The 23,463-nt window shown below is 41.5% G+C and overlaps 1 protein-coding gene across 4 annotated transcripts; it reads left to right on the forward strand.

Moving 5' to 3' along the window:
- Positions 1–334: 334 nt before the first annotated feature.
- TPST1 (tyrosylprotein sulfotransferase 1) lies at positions 335–22,875 on the forward strand. 4 transcript variants are annotated; one of them, XM_021550967.3, is made up of 7 exons: positions 335–422; positions 6,494–7,428; positions 12,165–12,363; positions 19,456–19,506; positions 20,355–20,430; positions 21,339–21,386; positions 22,339–22,875. In XM_021550967.3, the coding sequence occupies exons 2-5, from the start codon at positions 6,581–6,583 to the stop codon at positions 20,397–20,399; spliced, it is 1,143 nt and encodes a 380-aa protein (XP_021406642.1). In that variant the 5' UTR covers positions 335–422; positions 6,494–6,580; the 3' UTR covers positions 20,400–20,430; positions 21,339–21,386; positions 22,339–22,875. The 4 variants fall into 4 exon arrangements, with proteins under 4 accessions (XP_021406642.1, XP_021406645.1, XP_021406646.1 ...); XM_021550968.1 differs by lacking the exon at positions 335–422 and adding an exon at positions 594–753; XM_021550970.3 differs by lacking the exon at positions 20,355–20,430 and having other exon boundaries at positions 336–422.
- The last annotated feature ends 588 nt before the right edge of the window (positions 22,876–23,463 follow it).

Genomic DNA, 23,463 nt, shown 5'->3' on the forward strand with positions numbered 1-23,463 from the left:
TGCGCCAGCTGTGCGGGGAGGGGCGTGGCCGCGCCTCCGCCCGCTGTCAATCACCCGCGGCCACCCAATGGCGGCCCGCGACACATCGAGGCTCTGGACCAATCAGGGCGTGGTTGTGATTTCCATGGCAGCCGCCGCAGCCGCGCGGCTGAGGGGGGGCGGCGGCGGGGCCGCTCCCGCTCCTCGTCCCGCTCCTCGTCCCGTTCCTCGTCCCGCTCCCCGTCCCGCTCCCCGTCCCGCTCCCCGTCCCGCTCCCCGTCCCGCTCCCCGTCCCGCTCCCCGTCCCGCTCCCCGTCCCGCTCCCCGTCCCGCTCCCCGCCCACTGCCATGGTGCCCGAGCGGAGCCGCGGCGGCGGCGGAGGGGCGGCCGTGCCGCTGCTGCGCGGCTCCGGCCCGGCGCGGCGGCAGCAGCAGCAGCGCAGGTGAGGGGCCGCGCCCGCCGCGCACCTGAGGCGAGCCCGGGGCGAGCCCGGCCCCGCCCGCCCCGCCGCGCTCCGCGCTGGCGGCCGCGGCCTGAGGCGGCGGCAGGAGCGGCTCGCTCGCTCCCCGCCGTGTCGCTCCCCGCCGGGCCGGGCAGCCCCCGGTGCCGCCGGCGATGCTCGGAGCGCCGGGCGCGCTGCTCCCCGCCCGGGGCATTCCCAAAGTTTCCCCGCGGGCGGGGGAAGTCGCGGCAGCGGCTCCCGGTGCTTTGGAGGGCCGGGAGTGCCCGCGGTGGGGCAGCGGGGACGGTGCTGGGTTTGTACCTGCGGACAGGTGAGGAATGGCTCGGCTGGGCAGCGACGCCTTCCCTAGAGCGGCTTGTTGCGAGCCCCATCAGTTTGGTTGTCTCACAGTTTGATCGTGTTACAGCAGGAGGTTGGATCCGTCGCTTCGCTGGAAGTGGGTTTGCTGCCGCCGTTGCGATTTGCGTTTTGGTTTTGTGCGGATTTTTGTGGGTCTGGGTGGTTTTGGTGTTACTGAGGAGTTTGATTCTCCGCAGTACCTCAGTGTAGAACGGAGCGCTGAAATCCCTCTGAGCACAGAGCAGGAGCTCATCTGCTCTCAGTGTCATATTTTCTGTTTCCCCCCTTTCTCCGTGTCATATTTTCTCTCTGTTTCCCCCCTTTCTCCGTGTCATATTTTCTCTCTGTTTCCCCCCTTTTTTCTTCCTTTATGTGTAACTTTAAAGAGCTCAAAGCCTCTGTGTGTCGCCACTAAAATTCCTTTGGTCGAATTGTTCTCCAGCAGAAGCTGTAGAAATTAACAAATACTGTTTGTTTTTGCATGTTGGTAACTCTTTTTTTGACCATTTTCTATGCAAATCCTGATAATTTGCTGTATATGTTAGAGATGTAAGTAGAGCAGAATGGATAAAGATACTTCCTTTTATTTGAAGCAGAACTTTTTAATTATGTGATTTTTAAAGTAATTTTAGAGGCCTTAGATGTTGAAAAACCTAAACCTTAGACGTTGAAAAAAGTGTTGATTTTTGAGTGCTTGGGTAACAAAACTGAAATGCATAAGTATGAGCATATAATTTTCTTACTCTGTATAATGTGGTTGTAACAGAAATAATGAAATTATTATATAGTTGCTATGGAAAACTTCACATTATTCAGTCTGTGGCAGTCAAGATTAATTTGGTGTTTTCAATTTTTCAGGGCTTTAGATTAAAAAAAAAAAAAAAAAAAAGCCAAAAAATGTAGGTTCAAGGAATGCAGATGTGTGACCAACACTTTCTATGGTTCCTGCAGTGTGGGCTGTAAGGGAGAGTTTTTCTCACATCTGCATTCCCTGATATTAATCCTGTCCAATTTTGTTCTGTCATTCTAGGAGTTGGCTGTCTTTCCTTCCAGATGTTTTTATGCCAGGTGATTTACACCTTATTTATTTGTGGACTCCTTGTTTCTTTGTGGAGGTGAATAAAAATTACTCCTTCTATTTTATCATCCTTTTTTTTTTTACTCTAGGATTAATGGGAGGAGAATTCTGGGGCAAACAGCAGCAGGGTTTGAAGGCCATGAGGGTTTAAATAGCTGAAGATGGGTTTGCAACTCAAGACTTCTTGAGTTTGGTTTTTTGCTTGGGATTTGCTTCCTTGTGCAGATTCTGATCCAGTTTTGGGGGATTCATTAAGGTGATTGTGCAGAGGGATAAAAATGCTTCCTGAATATTCAGATTGTGTTGGGAACAGGCTGCTGATGGTTTGGGTGGCTGTGGCAGTGGTGCTCTGGGGATATTTCAGTGCTGTTCCCTGTGCAATCATCTGTGGTGAGCACACTCAAACAGCTCCTTGAAGGGAAACTTTGATGGGATTCCTTCCTGAAGCTTTCATTTAGGGATGCTGAAAGAGCTTAGGGTAGATGTTCCTCTAAGAAATAACTCTTCAGTTTCTAAATGCGTATTATTTTGAGGGTGATTCTGAGTATCTGCTGCATTTCCAGTATTTATTTTAAGAGAGATAAAGTAAAAGGTGCAGGAAGAGGCAGGGAAGAAATTGATAGAGTTGACATTTACTTCTTTAAATCCTAACAGCATTTTAATTTCTCCTCCTCCAGGAGAATGACAATGGATAACAGCACTTTGGGATATTTTCCTATTCAATTTAACCACTGTAAAATTAATTTATTTTGTAGTTTAGGGTTTAGTAGTCAGGCTGTTCATCAGCATCTTCTGTTTCTGCAGGGTGTATGTTGAAGCCTGCTCCATAAAGCCTGGGGTGGGGAGGGGGTGTTGTCACAGCTCCAGAGAATCAGGGATTGAGCAGCTCTCCTGAAGAGGAAAAGGAATCATAGGAGCATGGTAGGAAGGCATGAGGGGAAAGACGACTTTCCAATGGTATCAGCTTTTCCCCTGCCTCTCTCTTGCTCCTACTTTCTGGCACAAAAACTCCTTTTTTATTGGCTTTTTGTTTAGAGGATGCCTGTGGAGCCTCATGCCCTGTTGACACAGAGCTGAGTGTGACCTTTCCTCCCAGCAGAATTCTCCAGAAGAGCTGAGCTCAAACTCTGGCCCTTTACATTTTTCAGAGCTTTACATTTAAACCAAATCATTTATCAAAGTTAAATCAGAAAAGCCTAAGTTCAAGGGAATGCAAATGTGTGAAAACATTTCTGTGCTTCCTGCAGTGGGAACTGTAAGGGCGAGTTGCTCACTGCACTTGGAACAAATCAGGAACAAATCCCATTTAAAAAAAAAAATCCCATAAAATCTAAGTTGTGCTCTTCCTAGAAGGAGATCTGATGGTCAGAATGTGAGCCAGGAGTTCAGGCCATGGAAGCAGAGGACAAGTTAATCACTGAAAAGTGCTATATATATATATATATCTGGGATTGTGTTTTATTTTGGGATGGATGATGCCACTGTCACTGCCCTCTCAGTTTAACCCTGGGAAAGCTCAGCTTGAACAGGAGAAGGGAGGTGCTCCCTTTGCAGCTCCACAGTGGAAGGCTGAGCTCTGGAGCTCCAGAGGGAATGGAACAGCTTTTATTCCTCTGCAGGGGATGTTTGAAACACCAACAAACCCCAAACTAGCATGAAATACAAATGGATGACTTGCCTCTTGACTAAGATAAAAATTTTCAGCATTTTTTGGATGAACTTGAGGAAAAAGGTCTTGACCTGCTGCATGGAGGGGAGGGCAGGAGGATGAATTGTGTGCAGGAGAAGGAAACAAAGCAGTGCAGTGAGTTCTGCTGTGCTAACATCATCTGAGGCTGACTCATAGGCCTGACTTTTCTGGGCAGAAAATTCACTTACAGACAATTCTGCTGGCTGCACTGTCTTGTGATGAAACTTGTAGATATTCTTTTTTTTTTTTTTTTTGGAGTTCCACATAAATTTTTCTGGGAGTTGTTTTTTTTACCCTGGCACTTGAAACTTGCTGCCAAAGGCTTCTCTACCATTGTAGTCTTCTAGGACTTGCTCAGCTCATGTTTTGTGTGAGAGGGCTGTGTTTGGGTGATTGTGGGGTTTGTTTTGGAATTTTTTAAATAAAATCTCTCTGTGCTTGGGTGTGGCACTTTGCTCTTCTCAGGTAAAAACCCCACAACATTTCAAAGCTCAGAGGGCTTGCTGATTGCCCTGCTGTGATTTTGAAAGGCTGTCAATTTAATTCCTGTTAACAGCAGAGCAATAATAACTTTTATAACCCTTCGGGCTGACAGATGTGCTCCAGAGCACTTACTCATGGGGAGGAGGGAAGGTGGGGTTTGTTTGCAGAAGGGCAGCAACTTTCATATGTCATCTTTATCCCAAAGAGCTTTCCTTGGAACTTCAGGCACAGAAAGGAGTTTGTTGGCTTGGAGAAGAAATGAATTTTGTGAGAGGAGCTGTTCCTGACTGCTCCTCTCTGGGTTTTCTGACACACAAAGCCCTGGTGCATGTTCCAGGTAAAAAACCAGGACAGAAGGTTGTAGGACAGTTAAATCCTGATTCTTTATGGTCTTGCAGCCTTTGGCAACTTTGAATGTCCCAAAGTTTGAACTGCATCAAATGAAAGTGTTTGTGGGTGACTGATGTGGGGTTTTTGTCACATGGCTGGGATTTTGGTGGTGTAGGTGAGTCAGTACTCACAGAAATTTAGGAAACTTCCTCACAGTCTGCAGCATTAATGGAATTCACAGCTGGAATTGTGCCCAGAGACAGTCATCACTTGTTTAAAATTAAATTAAAGATTTCAGCTTTCAATCACCAGCTTTCCTCCAATACTGAGTGTTCTTCAGCTTTGTTGTTAAAGCTGGGTTTATTTTATTTTGGCTGAACTGATATTCTAATATAAATCTTCAATTTGATCTTGATATGCTTTTCTCCAGTGTTCACCTACCTAACTTCTGCATTTGGTGTATCTTCAACAAGTAGGTTTTAGTTTGGAAGATGAAGGTTTTTGTGGAGGATTTTTTTTTTCCTTCCTGAGGAAATTAGTTTTGTGGCATTTACTCAGACTGAGTAATGGTAGGGATTGGAGGAAGTGTAAATATTTGTAGGGCTTGTTTGCTCTGTACTAAAATGCTCTTTCATTTGTGTTAACTCTTCTCTCCAGTGGGTACTGTATCTAAAGAATTTTAAAAGATTCTGTATTATTTGTTAGTTTTAAGCAGAACAATTTCCCCTTCCCTAATTTCAAGTTAGGTCTGCATGCTGAATCTTTCAGAAGAGAAACTTTGATTTTTGGTGCTATGGAAATATGAACTGCATTATTTATTTTCCTTACTTTTTGAACACTGTTCAGATGACCTCAGCTTAAATTTCTGGGAATTTGAGGGGTATTTTTTTTAATGTTCAGATATTTAAGGTCCAGTTAAAGCAAGGAGAGGTATGTGAGTAGGATGAAACTTTTCACAGAGGATGAATTGTTCTGTGAGTGGTGTTCTGGCCAGAGAGTGTTGGCCACTTTGCAGAAAAAGAAGGGAATTAATCTTTTAGTTATATTTGAGTTTAATTTTGGTAAGAGAGACTAAAAGCTGAACTTTGAGTGGAGTATTGTGACAGCTGTTGATTGGAATGAGCTTTGTTAATGTGAAGGGCAAAACCTTCTCTTGGATGCCCTGGCAGAGAAAAACCCTGCTGTGACAGATTCCTGCAGGAGGAATTCCCTGCTTTTCCCCACTGCTGATGGGAATTCTGTCCTCTGCCTGCACCTTCCCATTCAACAGGCACAGGGCTGGAGAGCCTCCTCAAATCAGCCTTTTCTGAGTTAACAGCTGGATTTTAGGAGGAAAAGGTGAAGTGGATTATGCTTTGGAGGGAAACAGGGAGCAGGCAGAAGGATCCTGTGCACTCAGGGATGGTCCTGCAGTGCTGCCAGAGATGGAAAAGCCTGGAGGAAGGCAATCATTTAAAATTTAAAATGTTGGCACTTCCTCTGTGCTTGGGGCTCCTCCCAATTAAAAGCATCTGTGATTCTGAGTGCTCAGTGAACTATTCCTGCCCTGAACAGCCAGATCTTCCTTAAAATTCCAGTAGAGTACTAATTTCATTGGAGCTTTGGGAAGAATAGTCAGTTTTCAGCCCACCTGATCTGAAAACCCAAAGCAGGTGAAATGCAGAACACGGGTAAATGATTGTCTCTACATTAGCTGTTAGAAAAGGGAAAAATAAAGATCCAGCAGCAAAGATTTCTCAAAGCCAATTTTTGATATAATCTCTGATATTCCCTATAAAACATGGCTTGTTCTTAGTCCTTCTTGGAAATGAAACTCAACAGACAGATTTTGAAACAGTTTTCTATCTTAAAGTTTTGTTCAGACACTTACGCATGTCTAGAAATCATCTGAATTTTATTTTCTTCTCGTCTGTAGAAATGAAGATTACTTTTGAATAATGCAATTTTATGAAGCTGAACTGAAAAAGAAATAAGGAGAAACCTTGATTTTGTTTTGGGGCTCCAGACTGAGTCTTGTTTCAGCTCTTAGAAAAGTAATTTATTGAGAAATTTCTTGTGTCATCTCTTGGAAAAGTAACTTCTTGTAAAAAAAAAAATTCTAATTTTTTTTCTTTTTTCACCTCTTGCCAGACCTTAATTTATTTGGGATTAGGATTCCCATGGCACGTGAACTAGAGGATATTTTGGAGTAGGAGGTGTTCTTTTTCGCTGCCCAAGATGGTCGGGAAGCTGAAGCAGAACCTGCTGCTGGCGTGCCTGGTGATCAGCTCGGTGACCGTGTTCTACCTGGGCCAGCACGCCATGGAGTGCCACCACCGCATGGAGGAGCGCGCGGGGCAGCCCCCGCGGGGGGACAGCGCCAGGGCCACGCTGGGGACATCCCCCGGTGGCAGTGCCAACGGGAGCCTGCCCTACAGCAAGGACATGCCCCTGATCTTCATCGGGGGCGTGCCCCGCAGCGGCACCACGCTGATGCGCGCCATGCTGGACGCGCACCCCGATATCCGCTGCGGGGAGGAGACCCGGGTGATCCCCAGGATCCTGGCTGTGAAGCAGATGTGGGCCAGGTCCAGCAAGGAGAAAATCCGCCTGGACGAGGCGGGGGTGACGGATGAGGTGCTGGATTCGGCCATGCAGGCGTTTCTGCTGGAGATCATCGTCAAGCACGGCGAGCCCGCTCCCTACCTGTGTAACAAGGATCCCTTTGCTTTGAAATCCTTAACTTACCTCGCCAGGATTTTCCCCAACGCCAAATTCCTGCTGATGGTGCGGGACGGCCGCGCGTCCGTGCACTCCATGATCTCCAGGAAGGTGACCATAGCTGGCTTTGACCTGAACAGCTACAGGGACTGCCTGAGCAAGTGGAACAGGGCCATCGAAACCATGTACAACCAGTGCATGGAGGTGGGCTTCCAGAGGTGCATGCTGGTGCACTATGAGCAGCTGGTGCTGCACCCCGAGAGGTGGATGAGGACTCTCCTCAAGTTCCTGCACATCCCATGGAACCAGGCAGTGCTGCACCATGAGGAGATGATTGGAAAAGCAGGGGGGGTTTCTCTTTCCAAGTGAGTATGACTTCATCCTTCACCTTGTGCTGTTCTAAACTAGTGCATTTGGTATATAAAAATCACAGCTTCTCCCTTGGGCAGCTGATTTATGGTGCATCTTGAAAATAAGTCATTGCTAATTAAAAGTTTGCAGTCTCTGATTGGTTATGTGTGTAACGTGAACAAACTTTTAAAGGTCAAGGCTAAGTTGAATTTGAATATCTGGTATCAACTTTGCTTTTCTCTGTGCCCCTAAATAAACCTGAGCTGTTTTATCTAGAGTGGTGTCACCCATCCTAGCCACATCACCCATTTGATTTCAGCAACAATATTGTTGTCAGTGCGAGAATGGCCTTGGAGCTGAGTTTGCCAAGAACATCCTCTTCCAGGAAACTGGAGAAACTGCTCCAAGAGAATAGAAAGCAGAGCTGGCTGCTTTTCTCCTGGCATATGCTCCCAAAATGACAGGCATTTTGATGGAAAGTAACCTTGTTGTAAGCAGATCTTTCACTATTTTGTTGGGCCATCTGTGCACCTGATTCAGCTGCTTTCAGAATCCAAAATTCAGCTCTGCTTAGGAAACTAGATGGGTGGTGTTAAGAGATGATCTGATTTATTCTCTGGTTAAACTGCTCTGGTTTCTTTACCACTGTTCACAGCTGAACAGCTGAAACACAGAAGCTCTTTCATCTTTACATTGAGAGAGAAAAATGTCAATTTTTGACACTCCTTCTATTTTTGAATCCACCAGATTAATTTTTAAAATCCTGAACTAGAAGCCCTATTCCAGCAGCAAGGCCTGCCCAGTTAAATTACTCAGCTCCTGGATTTGGAATATTCAGCACTGGCAAGTGCTTCTGAGTGAGAGGAAGTCTGCACAGCAAGCACACACAGGCTGTTACAGAAATCCTATTTATTGAAACTCCAGTTTTGATAAATAAAAACAGGGATATTTCCTTTATTTAATGCCTAGGAACACAGCTGTGGATTTTCTAACATATTGTAAGGGCATTTGATTTAAAACAAATATAAAACGATTCTCAGTGATTACAAAGAGGACTTTAAACTTGGGTAACAATTAGATATTTGCCCTGTGGAGGTTTCACATCACCATTTCCACTGAAGAAACAGCCTCCACTGTTCCCAGGGTTATCAGGAAGGCATCTCCTCCCTTTTTTTGGCAGTGCTGTTCAGTAGCAGGTTGAAAATGTGGAAATGTTAACCTGAAGCAGGGCACTGTAATGCCTCCCTGGAACCTGATCCACATGGGAACTTCTCCCTAATTCCTGGGGTTTGTTGCTGCTTCTGCAGCACCTGAGTGGAGGTAACTTATTTTTACTTTTTTTTTTTTTTTTTTCTTTTGGTAGTTGCCAAGCTTTAAGTGTCTTGTAAAAAATAACTGTATAATCCCATTTCTAGTAAAATATTACCGCCTTACAGCTTCCAGATTGCTGTTTTTAAAAATTGATGGACCTTTATGCTATAAAACTCAATAACCTTACTGAATTCTTACTAAAATTTATTATTAAATCTGGTGGAATAGGGTGTGAGTAGTTGAGAATATTTGTTTCTAAAAATTAAGTAAATGGCTTAAACAAAGTCAAATGTGTTCATTTTTTTTAGTAAAACCTTCACATTTAAGACAAAAGAGTGTGGACATGTTCTTGTGACCCTCAATTCAGTCTGGTCCCCGAGTTCTTTATGCCTTTGTTATCTCTCAGGAGATGATCTGGGGAAGTAATTTCTGATTTCAGGAGGGTCTGGCAAAAGAGAAATGGGTGTTATGCCTGGGGTGGGTTTATCTAATCAAATACCCTTGCAGTAGGTGGTGAAATTTGGTTTTCAGTTGTAGGATTTGATAATGATTTCAGTGACTCAGACTTCCAAGGGCTGCAGAATCCCCAGTGAATATCAAAACCTTAAATGCCTGTGTTGTGTGTTTATGGGGTTCCAGTTGAAATTGTGCAGGGAGACTTTGAGATTTCCCAGTCTGATGCCCTTGTTCCAGTGCAAACCTGCTGGGTTTGGCATTCCCAGCTGTGATTTTGTGTAAAAACTTCTGGAAACAAGCAGAGCCCCCTGCTTTAATCATCTCTCACTCACCTGAAAGATCTCCAGATCTCAGAGACAGGCTCAGCATCCACTTCAGATTCCTGCTGCTGCCTCAGGTCCAGCCTGAGATGCCTGAAGATATTTCAATTGTTGTAGGTATTTTTTGAAAAGAAATCTGGCAAGTTTTTTGTCATCTTGAGATATTAAAAAACATTTTGAGAACGAGATCAGTGTCTATAAAACATCTTTATAACCATGTTATTACCTGCTAAAAAAATGTTTAGAATTTATTTCTTACCCCTTATTTTGGTTTTTATCCAGCAACACTGCAAGGGCTGTAGGGATGTGCAGTGCAGGATTTGTAGGAGTGGGAATTTTCTGTGGTTTGAAGTCCCTGCCAACGTGGCTGTTGAAGGAATTCGTTATGGACTCCATGCTCTAACCAGGATTGTTAATTGAGCTCTGGCATTTGCCTAAGTGAAAGCAGCTGTGCTGACCACTGATGTAAAGAAATGTCAACCCCTCTAGAGCAATTTTTATTAGTTTTATTATGGAAATAGCTGTCTAGGCAGAATTACTTCAGAATTTACTATATTTAGTACATAGCTCTTGTTTGATTCTGGTGCAGATGCAGAATTATTTGGGGTTAGTCCTGTGTGCTTCCCAAAGCTGAAACTCTTCCTAGAACTGGAATCACTGCCATATAATCAATTTTCCCAAGAATTGGTGTTCCCTTGTTTTTCTGTTTGGATTTTAACATTTTTCTTTCCTCCTGCCCCCAGTCTGTCTTCCCTCACAGTCCTCATAAGCTCTTTATCTGAGGAATCTTTCCCACAAACTGGGTTTTTTCCCTTCCCACAAATGGTTTTATTTTCCTTCCCACCTTAACTGAAAGCACAGAGAAGGATTTAACCAGACCAAATGTGGAGCAGTGGATTTTTTATCAGTCCTTGGAAGCAGCTAAATGTAGTCCTTGCTATCAATCACCAGGAAATCTTTCATGCTGAGGGCATTGTTAGCAAAGATTAAAATGACAGAGGGACAAAAGATACATTTAAAATTTGATATCAGGGTGGGGAATCCATATGTGACAAACTGAGGCTCAAATTGATCTGTAACACCCATTTTTGGGGGGTCCAGCAAGTTCTTAGCCAGGCTCACTACCTGCTTCTCCCAGTATCATCCTGATTTTAAATGCTCAAATCAATTTTTAGTTTTGGTGAGGAGGTTTTAGGCTTGGTTAGCTCTAAGGACCATAAATCTTACTTTTTCAAACACCTTGTGATAATTTTTTTCCTGAGTGTCCCAGTCCAGCTCTGGACTCCTCTTGTGGTGCTTTGAACTTCTGAATCTCAATTTTTAGCAGCTCTTTTCATGCTAATTTAATGTGGAGTCAGATGCTCATCTTCTAATTAGAAAGATCACAAAAAACATTGCCTAAACTTTTAAATTTTCCATCCAGACTTAGGAGCTCAGTCCAGCAACCCTCAGAATGTTGAAATTTAGTCACAGCTCCCTGGTCCCAAAAACCCCTTCTGAGATCCTGCCTTTGGTTTGAGTCTCTGCTGATGCTTGAAGAGGATAAAGCTGAAAATGCTGAGCTTGTTTTAGAGGATTTTTTGTTTGTCAGCTCCTTTTCAGCTTCCATGAAACACCAGTCTGAAGGCCCTGCTTGCCAAGACAGTTTCCTTATGAGCATTTCCCTGTCTTGTTTGTTCTTTGTTGATTGTATTTAAATTATTTCACCTTACTGACCTTCCAGCATTGGATGACTGATTTCCTTTTTCTGCCCTGGGAGGATTTTAGCTCTGCTGAGGAGTGAAAAAGAGGAACAAGGTGAACTCTGGTGTGTGCTCAGCATCAGCTGTGAGGCAGACAGAAATATTCCTTTTATATATCCAACAGCATCCAAACTCTTTCTGAGGTCAGGAAAAAAGTTTTAAATTATTTAGAGTAAAAACTCAGGGAGTTTTCAATTATTCAACCTGAGTTCTGTTCCAGGAATAAGCACAGTAAAGAAGTTGTGTGTCTTACAATCATGAAGGCAGCAGAAAGCAGTGCCAAATTTCTTCCCTGGGAAAATAAAACCCGCCACAAAAGTAGAGCAGAAATAAAAATTACATTAGGACTGTTGCTTAAATGAATAAGAAATAAGTGATTTTCTAAATATGACACTGACTGTGCACTTGCCTTTAAGATCTGTGTAAAGACCAAACAATCCAAGGAATGGTTATGAAAAATAGTTCTGTAGTTTGTAGCTTTCTGTCACCTCAGGTCTCTCTTTTATAAAACAAGTTTAAAAAAATGAACCACAGAATGGTTGTGATAAGAAGTAGCACATGGCTTGGAATTCAGAATACAACTTTTAATGCATCCTAGACAATTAAACAGCAAATTTGGGAATGTGACAGTGGAAAAACAGATTTATATGTAGATGTGGGTTTACTTTTCACTTAAAGTTCCTGGGCTTTCTCTGCTGCTTTTATGGAATAAAGAAATTGTTTCAGCACAGTGTGAGGGCCTAAACCTGACAGCATCTGCAAATTATTCTCATTAAAACTTCACTTCCCATCAGCTCTGTAGAAAACATGAAATTTTGAGAGGGAAAAAAGAAAAATGGGAGAGAAAAAAAACAAACAAAACAATGCTCGTGAAGAATAATTGATTTAAATTGAAAATATAATTTTTTTCTCCTTCCCCAGGGTTGAAAGATCTACTGACCAAGTGATCAAGCCAGTGAATGTGGAAGCCCTGTCCAAGTGGGTTGGGAAGATCCCAGCTGATGTCCTGCAGGACATGCCAGTGATTGCCCCCATGCTGGCCAAACTGGGCTATGACCCCTATGCCAACCCCCCCAATTATGGGAAGCCAGATCAGAAAGTGGTGGAAAACACAAGGAGGGTAAGGCTTTTGTGGGTTTAATTATTGACTGAATGGATTTGACCTCTAGAGCAGGAGCCTTGTGTTTAGTCTGGGGATTTGGAGTCTGTTCCTGACACTTTTTGCTGCTTCACAAAGTGTTTTCTTTGGAGGAAAATGAAGGAATCCTTTGGGGCCTTGAGCTTTGCTCCTTGGTGTGTGGAGCTGAACCTCCTGAGAGCTGCCCAGAAAATTGGGGAACTGCTGATGTCATTTCTGAACCAAAATTTGTGTTAAACCTAATCTTGGGCCTGCCACTGCTTGGATTTGCCTTGGTAAATTGTGCTCTGTGAATGCTGCTATTTTCATGTGAATATAATATAAAATACCCTCACAACATTTGCTTTCCAGTGCCATTATTCTTCTTAATATTGCTGATCTTGGCTATCTGCTGTCAGGTGTTTACTGGGGTAAATGCTGTTCCTGCAAAGGTGAAGTTTTTGGAGCAGACACAAATTGAGATGTGTAATATAAAAATTAGACTGAGTCATAATTAACAGTGGGAAAAGCTTTTTTGTCTGGTTTCAAACTTGATGGATGAGCTCAGCTTTTAATATATGAGGTTTGGCAGAAGCTCTGTCACAAAATTACACCCCAAATACTCAGTAGGGTTTGAAAAATGACCCATAGTAAACAGCCCACGATGATCAAAATGTCTGATTTTCCAATTCTTTGTAGAGCAGCCCGAAGATGGAGGAAGGTCTGGTGCTGATTAACCTAAACTTAAGGATTTGAGTCTGAATTTAATGTTGTTGGAATTTGAGTAGTTGGGCTATTAGTGCTGTTTATCCCTGGAGGTATCCGTTGAAAAGCTCATTACCATTGTTGGAAATAGAATTAATAACTTAACTTCTGTTCTTTTTGGACATAGTTTATTAAAAGAAGGTGACTTTTTCTGCTGCAGCAGAATAATCAGGGGAAAAAAAAATTAAACAATTTAAAAGGACTGTCTTCCATCAGCCTTCTGATCCTGAAAACCTGCTTGGGATACTGATGGGATACATAGGAATGAAAAAGGAATTGGGGTTTGTGAAGTCCCTAAACACTCTTGCATTATTTCTTTTTAGAAAAAATGTCATTAATCAATAATCAGTGTACTAAAGGTTGCCAGGTTGATTTATTTTAAAATTCACAGTTGATAGCTCAGCATGGAAAAAGTAACTCACTCTTTTTGGTTACAGTTTGTAAGTTCCGTGTTTTAAAAGGCTCACAAACAAATGAAGTTGTTTGCACTCAGTTAAAATAAGTGTTCAGTACTAGAAATTGCAAATTTTGTTGATTGTGTCTCAGTGATAAAATTGACAGAAGCTTTTGCAGCCTGCTGACCTGTCTGAGGCCTCCACCTGTGTGGAGCAAGTTCAGGCCAAGCTGCAAAAATTGTCTGGATTTCTGTCTCTTCTTGAAATGCATTTGATTTCAAAATACAAGAGAGGAATTCAGGCAATTAACAAAGCCAGGAGCAACTGTAAAGAAATGAAAACTTAATTTCAAAGGCTGAGGTTTTACTGATGCTTTTTCCAAGTTTGCTTTGAAGGCAAATTTGTTTGTTTACTCATACTAGGAGCAGCTGTTAAAAACTGAAGCTGATCTAAATATTGCAGACATATGGAATAGTCATTAATATTTTGGCTGCTATTTTAATTTAATAGCTTTACTTACAGCCCCAGACAGCATTTTAATTCTGTTGTTTATTATAGTACCCAGTATGTATTTTTCTAGCCACTTATTCTTTGCCAAAATTCCTTGTGTATATGTGGTTTGTACAGATAAAATGAGGGAGGTGTTCTGAATGAATGCTAAAAGCAAGAGAGTTCAAGATGTTTAATCTTCAAAACTTAGGATATTTATCTAAAAATCAATCAACATAAAGATTTCAAACTGTTTCAGACTCTGGTGTGTGAGTTTAAGCCATCAGGGACAGCTCTTGTGGGGTTTCCTTTCTCCTCCAGGAACCTGTGCTGATTTATTCCTTGCTGCCGCAGCCTGGAGAAAAAAGCATTTATTTAAATTGATAAAATAAATAAACCTGGGTTTTTCCAGCCTTTTGGAGCTGGCACTTGGCAAGTTAAATGTGTTCCTGTGTACTCTGAGCTGGTGAATTTATAAATCACTGGAGCACTTCTTTTGCTCTTGCTTTCTTTAAATTTCTTCACCTGGGATAGCCTTTCACAGAGTTTTGTACTGGATATCTTGAATATGGATGAAGCTGGCCAAAGCAAATCTTTCCAGAATTGCTTTTCAGTGCATAGTAAGAATATCTGGATGTTGTTTGTAAGCATTTATCGGCTTATTTTGTGTTTGGAAGCAGCTCTTTTATATTTATATTTATATTTGTGGTCTCCAAGACTTGAAAGTGAACACAGAACTTGAATTGTATTCATTGAAAACAGATAAAGTTTAGGCTTCTAAAGCTGAGCAAAATCTGTCCCTTCTTGGAAAAGACCACAAATTACACATAACAGTGAAAATGATGCTCAGCAATTTAGAGCTGCTGCTTTTAATCATGGAAGTGAGAACCAGCAGTGTAAAAATTCCTAAACCAAGGGCTGATACTGGAGAAAACTGGAAAGAGATGGCTGGTGTGGTGCAAAATATTAGTTTTCCTAAGCTTTCTGAACACTCAAGTGCTGTTCATTATTCCTCTTTTCTCCTTTCCTGTCCCCTGCTGGTGACTTCCATAGGTACAGCTTAAATATAATTTTTAAAAAGTATTATTCTTCAGTCTGGAGACAAAATTATGATTTTCTCCAGCTAAAGGACAGTGCTTAAATTAGAAATGCTATCTCCTTGTAGGTAATGCAAGGGAAGTAATGCTCTCTGCTAAATATGGATTTTTCACTTGCCTGTTACCTGTGGAGGACACCAAAATGCTGAGGTTTGGTGTCTGTGCTCCTGCAGCACAGCACAAAAATAACAAGAAACAACCTGGATTTGTACTTTGACATCTCTGCTTTTGTTTGAGGAACTAACAGAGCATGAAGGGAGCTTCATCTCTTCTTGTGTTGCTTTCCCAGTGCTGTGCTAGGAAATAAAACATCTCTGACAGGATCTGCACTGGGCCAGCCACGAGTTCAGCAGATTTTTCTGATGTTTTCACTAACAAAGCCATTAACTTTTTGTTGTTCTGTTTTCTGTTAAGCCTGGCAATATTATGTTTTCTGACAGTTTATCTTGTCTCAGTTAAGGAATGCAGAGCAGAGAGAGCAAGGTCTGGCCAGGGTTGTGCTGTTCTCTGCGTGTGACCTCTCCAAGGAGGTGATTTTGCCTTCACTGAATGTGTTGTGGTTTTCTTGTAATCCTGTTGCTGATCTGTTAATTTATCACTGCAAGGGTTCCTTCCTTCTAGATACATAATTACTTGTTGTTCCCCCCTAGAGTTTTAACAATTTCTCCATCCTGAGCAGAAAGGAAATCAACATCCTGAAGTAAATGAAGTTTTCATCTGCAAATTATGCAGAAAATGCAAATAATGTAGCTGTGTGTGAGCTGGTAGCCCAATCTCTATGGGGTGAAATACAAAAGTGCTTCCCTCCTCATTAGAACAGTGTGTGATATGTCCTTTATCAGCACTGTGAGGTGGTGTAAAAATGCATTTCAGCTTGCCAGAACCCAGCACAAGAGGAGAGAGAGCAGCTCCCAGCTGCAGAGCTCTGCCTCCTGCCCAGGAGAAGCTGCTTTGTTGTGTTATGGTTGGCACAGTGGTTTCCTCTCCCATCTGTAATGAATTACACCAGATTTTCTTTGGCACATCCTTCCCACTAAATAAATTTGGATGCTTGGAGTATGCACTCCAGTAAGTTCTTTTAACTTCTTCATGGAGTTGTGCTCCCTGTCCTGGAGAGATCCAGAGGTGGAAGTTACAGAATTCCAGAGAAGGGGCCTTGGTTTTCACCAGATCTGTTCAAATACAGCCCAGAGCTCTTCTCCAGCTCTGGTTTGTGTCCAGCTAAAGGTGTTTTGTGTTCAGCTGATGGCAACACCTAGAGATAAAAACAGTTTACTCACTCCAGTCACATGCCTGCTTTACGTTGTGAGGAACCATCTCCTGTACAGAGTCAAAACATCCATGACAGCCAGGATCTCAGAAGTTTCTTTTTGAGGTTTTAAGGGCAGCAGCAATCTCTGATAAAGGTAAAAAGTGCACTTATCCTAAGGGATGAGGATAATTTTGCTGTCAGAGGTCTTTGGATGCTGAGCTGCTCAGGGCCCTGCATCTCCATTTTCACTGATTAACCTGATCATAAAGGAATTTGGCTTTGTGGGTGTTTTCTCTGATACTTAAAATAAAAATGTGGGGTTAATTCCATCTTCCATGTGACCACAACAGCACAGACTTTCTCAGTGTCCTTGAAATTTGTTTAATATTCCCTTTAATGGGTGTTTCTTCCAACATGTGGATTCCCAACTGGATAATTTCTCTCCAGAGGTGCTGTTATCTCGGTTTTACAACAAAAACAAAACCCCAAAGCCCTTAACTCTGAATAAATGATTAATAATGCATAAAGAGAGTTATTACCAACCAAAATGCAAACTGAGGTGTGGTTGCAAGCTGCCTTTTGGCAGACGTTGCTGGGCCTGTGTAAGATCCTGCTCTTGTGTTGTCTCTCCTGGGTAAACATTTACATCTCACATGGCCCTTCCTTGGCAGGTCCAACAGAGGTGAAGAATTGTGTAAACCTTTAAAGCTGCCTTAAAAGTTCAGGAAAATCTGAAAGATGAGCACTCCATGTGCTGTGGGGTGGTTCTAGAAAGGGGCTCAGCTCTGGTTTTGCCAGTGTTCTTTATTTTTTTTTTTTTTTCCTTTTACCATTAAACATCAACAGCCTTCTACTCTGCAACTTGGATATTTCAAAGTTTAGCAAGCCCAAGCACACTTGGTTGTAGGGTGACTTTTACACAAAAAAACCCATTATTTTTGTGTACTGGAACTGACCAAATATAATGGGACTCTTTCCAAAGCAGGCAGGAAAGTGAGTGAAAAAAAAATGCTTTAATCTTCTATAAAAAAGAATTATAGGTTACACTTCTGGTTTGAAGTTCTCCCTGTGTGTTTAAAGGGTTTTTATCAGGCAACTGGATGTGAAACTTGTTTTCTGATCTCTTTTTGAGAATAATATCCATTCAGTTTGGCTATAAGAATGTGTTTTGGTTTTTTAATAGAACAGCTTGAATACTGCCAGCACTGAACAACAAATTGACACAGGCTTCAGATCCTCCTCTTCTTTTGGACTTGCAAAATAATTCCCTTAGAGATGGTAAACCCCATTTCTCCTCAATTTTACTGAATTCTTACTTAGACTGGAAATAATTCCAGTATCCTGCTTCTGTCTCTCTAATGCCACTGTGAGTGATGTGTTCTACACTTACAAATTGGTCAGAACAGAGTTTGGAATCTGAAGCCTCTTTAATTTCTTTGGCTGCAGATGGAGTAATTGTTTTTAGAATTTCTGGATTGTTGTTGATCCCTGGGTTTTGATTCAAAAGGGACCATTTATGTTTTTGGAACTACTTTAAACCAGTTTTTATGCAGTCTCCTCTTGACAAAGCCAGCCCTTAGGTAATGTCATTTCTGAACCAAAATTTATGTTAAACCTAATCTTGGGCCTGCCACTGCTTGGATTTGTCTTGGTAAATTGTGCTCTGTGAGTGCTGCTATTTTCATGTGAATATAATATAAAATACCCTCACAACATTTGCTTTCCAGTGCCATTATTCTTCTTAATATTGCTGATCTTGGCTATCTGCTGTCAGGTGTTTACTGGGGTAAATGCTGTTCCTGCAAAGGTGAAGTTTTTGGAGCAGATACAAATCGAGATGTGTAATATAAAAATTAGACTGAGTCATAATTGCAGGAGGATTCTGCTGTGGTCCTTCTAGTTCTGAATCAGTCACAAAGTGCTGACAGCATCAGCATTAATTGGTTTTAAGAATTCCCAGAAAAGGTGAAGGTTCCTGTCTGTTCCTTCCAATGAGAGTAGCACCTAACACAAAGTCCTGATTTATCATGGACTCTTGCTGAGGTTATTCTGTAAAATTTTTGCTGTGACAGTGTTGTTTTGTAACTTCCATTCCTGTTCTCTGGGACACAAGCTGCATTTTAATAGTTGGATAAAAGCAGAAAATGAGAAATCCTCTCCTTGATTTATAAATATTTATAGTGGAGCAAGGCTGCAATAGCCACACACTGAATTTCTGTCCAGGGTGACTTTCCTTAATGTTCCCATGGGAATGCCAGTGGCCCCTGGCTGAATACAGATGAGAACTGTTCCTATTTTATCTAAACCATGGAATATCATAGTGCCACCATGTGGGTGTGGAGTAATTCTTGCTCTCAGTGAACCCTGGTGGTTTGGATCCCAGGGATGGATTGGGAATCCAATCCTGAAACAGGGCAGGAAATTCAGAACTGGCTCAGCTGCAGTCCCAGGCCACTGCAGAATATTGATGAGCTGGGCATGGCTTTGTGCTCTGGTCGTGTGCACGTAGGAGAGCAGAGAAAATTGTAATAAACATCCCCTGACTTCCTGGAGCTCCTTCCTGTGACGCAAACCAGGGAGGGCAGCTCAGAGCAAGGCTTTGGAGGAACCCCATTCCCATTTCCTGGCATTAGGGAATTTTTCTGAGTAGGTTTGGAGGAGCCCCATTCCCATTTCCTGGCATTAAGGAATTTTTCCAAATAGGTTTGTGCCCTTTTTTAATTTTTATTTTGAAATGATTACACAAGAGCACAGTCATGACATTGGGATGATCAGTCTTCATGCTTCAATAGACAGGATGGTAAAACTCTTAAAGTATACTTCTGGTTTGGAAAACAAAAAAAACAGGATATTTTTTTTTTGCCCTTTGGAATGTTTATTTTCATAAGCAAAGAGCTTTTAAAAATTATCCTCTAGAGAGAAGACAATATGTTGCCAGAATATTTAATGTTCTAACATCACTGAATGCTAACAATACAAAAAAAACCCTTATTCTTATTTTCTTTTTTTTTTCCTTTTCCCTTAACAAGCTCTTCAGCATTTCAAACAATAGTGAATGAGGGCTTTGAGTAGTATAAATTTTTGTTTGTTTTTCCAGGTCTATAAAGGTGAATTTCAGCTTCCTGACTTCCTCAAAGAAGTGCCACAGGTACAGTATTGAATTAATTATCTTTTTGTGGGTAAAGGATATCAAACAGCCTTTATAAACCACTTCTCCATGAGCTTGATTTTCTGATTGATGGTGAGATTTGCTGATTATCCATGAGGTGGAATCTTGAACTCAGCATCCCAAACCTCTCCTGAATCCTTGTGTAACTCCAGAGTTAAGAGTGGTGTTTGTCACCCTGAGCTGCCTGAATATTGCTGTGAAATGGAAGGAAAAACTGACCCTCTTTTTGGACTAAACTGCAAAGTTTATTACTTGTAGAAGAGCTTTATCGTTTTGTTATCTTGATTTAAAGCAATTCTAGTCCAGAGCGCAAAGTTATAAATACTGAGAGATTTTAAAAATAAATAGAGATGTTATCAAAGTCAACAAACCCAGCCATGGATAGGGGTGGTGTTGGTTTAATAGTCAAGTGTGCTATGGAACTTCAGGTTTTACTGAAAATTCACAATCTGGTATCCCTCAAATGCTGTTCTTTGTCATCAGCTCCCTGAGAGACATGCAAAAAAAAAAAAAAAAAAAAAAAAAGCCTTATTGTGAAGCTGTCAAACTGACAGATCTTGTGGATATCACAGAATTGCAAAATACCAGAATGGTTTGGGTTGAAGAGACCTTAAAATTAATTTTTTTCCACGCCCTGCCATTGGAAAGGACACCTTCCACTATCCCAGGTTGCTCCAAGCCCTGTCCTCCCTGGCTTTGGACACTTCCAGGGATGGGGCAGGTTAAAAATATCCTGGAATCTACCACAGACAAAGCATTTTGACTTCTCAGTTTGTTCAAATAAAAATGATTTGATTAAAAAGGAAAACTGATTTCTTTTGTTCCAGCCGAAGAAGACAGTAGAAAGGAAGTCTCGTGGCAAGATAAAATGAACGTGGATCAGTAAAGTGGCATAGCTGTAGTGTGTGTTTCATGTTCTCAGAAAATAACCCTGCTGTGGCCACCAAATCTTTCTGAGCAGCCTTTGTGTGATCTCTAACGTGGGCTTGGCTGTTTCCTGCCTGTTTGCCTGCTTGGATCACTCAGTGCTCCTGCTTTGCTCAGCTCTGGAGAGCCATCCCAGCCCTGTTGCTGCCAGCATTGTCCCTGTCACTGAGTGTCTGCTCCACGTGTGCTGCTGAATTCACAGGAGCCTGCTGGGGTCACTGCCACGTGGGATTGCTGGTGGGGTTGCAGGATTAGCCACAAGAAAGCTCCAGGAATAGGGTGTGCCTTGCCAGGAGGGGAAATACTGCTGACAGGATTTATGGAAAATGCAGGGAGATCCTTCCGAATTGAGCACACTCTGTAGAGATGGTGTGCTGGCAAAAAATAGCCTTGATTTTTTGTGCTAGCAAAATATATCCTTGATTTTGAATAAATCCTGCATTAAATCCTTTAAGTCCTTGTTTGCATACAGTATCAGTTAAATTGTGCTGTTTGTTCAATTATCCTGGGATACCCAAAAGAACCTGGGCCACTCTGACTGATAAATTCCTTCTTTGCTCCATAGGATAGGGAAGTTCCTGCTAAATTCCAGGAGGTGAATTTATACAATTAGCTTGGTTTAAATACAGTATTTACCAAAATCTGAACAGATTTATCCACAGCAAAGACAGGTTTTCTAAAAGACAAAAATAAGCACTGTGGAAGAGTAAAAGAATATTCCTTAAACCATAAAAACCTGATCAAATTGATGCTGATAGTGTTCTCCTTTAGTATTAACATAATTTAACCAAACAGTTCAAAAGTTTGGAGAACAGACATTGGTACTGATATTTTTGTCCTCTAATGTAAAATAGCTAATTTAATTTTAATTATTTTTTTGACAGACTGAACCTATGGAATAGAAGATAAAATGGACATTTCTTGCACAGAAGGTAATAAAAGAGCATTACAGTTCTGTGCTCATTTGTTGTTCTTAATTCAAGATGATTTTTGTTTAACTTCTGTAATTCTATGGGTAAGATAAATATGAAGATTATATTTTTTAAAGGAAACTGCTAAAGGTGGGCTGGTTTGTGATATTTGATTTAACATCTCATACCAGTATTTTCAAAAAGCTGCATTTCAGTCATTGTATAAACAGTCACAAAATTTTCAGGGAGCTGAGTAAATTCCAGACCAGTTAAGGAATGAGTGATACAAGATTTCCTGTGTTAATCCAGGATTTTTCTGCTGTCAGATCTTCTGACCTGACAACAAAAGATGGCAAAATTTAAATCCAGTTTAAAAATAGCCCAAAGCAATGTGCCCTACAAATATCCCCAAAATAGATCCTTACGTGGCCATAAATATAAACACCCTAAATATAGCCAAAAGCACTGCTCTCTGTAGAAATAATGGCTCTAAAATCTTCCCAGAGATGAATTACAGACCTTCACTGTGAAATCAATAGAGAAACCATCATCTCTTCACACAGTCAATTTAAAATAACTAAAGCATCAACCTCATTTTGCCACTTAGCTCTGAAAAATGGACTCCAACCTGCAATATTTCTGCCTGAAGCTGCTCCCCATTTTCTGAGAAACCAAACTGGGAACTTCCCAGCATAACTTCCCACTGGGTCACAAAGGTTTGGGATGTAAGTGGAAAATCAACAGATACATTTTTTTGCACTGTGCTGCAGGCAGTCTCTCAGTGATAAAGGATGGACAAAGCAGCCCCATTCCTTACAGGAATGGGATTTGTCTTGGCAGTGATTTTCCACCTGCTGAGACAACAGTGGCTGCTCTTAATTCTGCATTATTTGTAAATCCTAAATGGTCTTCAGTATAAAAAGCTGACTATTACCAAGAAAGCTCCAAAATAACTTTATTTCTTTTTCCTTAGAAGATCAGCTGCTGCGTTTTCCATGGGAGTGATCCCTCAGGCCTGTTCCCCTGGGATCAGAGGTGTGCTGCTCATGGCCTGCTCTCTTCAGAATGTTCTCTCCTCTTTCTTTCATCCTGTTTTTATTTCAAAGTTTGCTGTTGTGAGCGCATGTAAACCTGTTAAAAAACAACAAAAATCACTGATGTTCATGTAGAACTGCATTACGTTCGCACAACTATTTTTTTAAGGTTTTTAAAAATGCAAAAGCAATGCCTGTCTCTGAAATTGCTCCTCTGTTTTAATTACAGGGCTCCATCTTCAAAGATTTTTTTTCTTTTTGCTTCTTATAGCAGTTCGGTTTTAAATGTACAAAGCTTTCAAGAGTGGTCTGTGCTTGTCCTGAAAGATTCTTGGTGGAAAAGTTGTTTGTTTTATTCATATGTGAAAAATGTTAAATATCTTTTATTTAAAAAAAAAAGTTGATAAATTACATGTACAATTACAATTCAATGATCTTTTGTATTTTATTTTTCAAAATAAATGCTTTAAATGTGATTTTTGTTTGTTTCTTAATTAATGGTCTTGCTACCAACTTAAGATTTAAATAATTCAAGATATTGATGTGTTAGTTATAATTCAATATATTGATGTGAGGGAAGATATGATCTCGTGTCCTGGGTTTGGATGTTATTTTAAGGTTTATAGTTAAATGCTTTTTGGTTTCTTTTAATAGCTGCTTGATGAAGAAATAGTAAATTTGAGTGTCCCACTGAAAGGTATAACATGAGATTTGTTTACTGCAGGTAGTAGGTAATTTTGGACTCTTAAATTTGTTCCTTAAAAACAATTTTTTCAGAGACTCTCTGCTGGGGGAAAACCGCTGCTGTGAGTTGTCTCCTAAAGCTTCGATCTTTAGGATACCATGTGGAACATTATTATTTCCATAAGGGATTTTTGGGACGGTTGCTGTGGCTCAATTTCTGCTCCCCTCGGTGATTCAAGGGGAGCCGGTTTGGAGAGGAGTTGTTGCCAAAATATTTCTATTTCCTCGGCCCGTGGACGCGCCGGAGTTGTGCCCCCGCTCCGTGGCTCCGTGAGGGCGACGCCGAAGGCGCGGGGCGGGCGGCTGAGGGCAGCCCCGGG

Source organism: Lonchura striata, chromosome 20 (genome assembly GCF_046129695.1).
Source record: "Lonchura striata isolate bLonStr1 chromosome 20, bLonStr1.mat, whole genome shotgun sequence".
In the NCBI taxonomy this organism is placed as follows: Eukaryota; Metazoa; Chordata; class Aves; order Passeriformes; family Estrildidae; genus Lonchura; species Lonchura striata.

Bases quoted from the DNA above. Each gene is read 5' to 3' on its own strand.
- TPST1 (XM_021550967.3), top strand. From the start codon at position 6,581: ATGGTCGGGAAGCTGAAGCAGAACCTGCTGCTGGCGTGCCTGGTGATC. The intron at 7,429-12,164 runs GTGAGTATGACT...CTCCTTCCCCAG, and splicing joins GGGGGGGTTTCTCTTTCCAA to GGTTGAAAGATCTACTGACC. The intron at 12,364-19,455 runs GTAAGGCTTTTG...TTGTTTTTCCAG, and splicing joins TGGTGGAAAACACAAGGAGG to GTCTATAAAGGTGAATTTCA.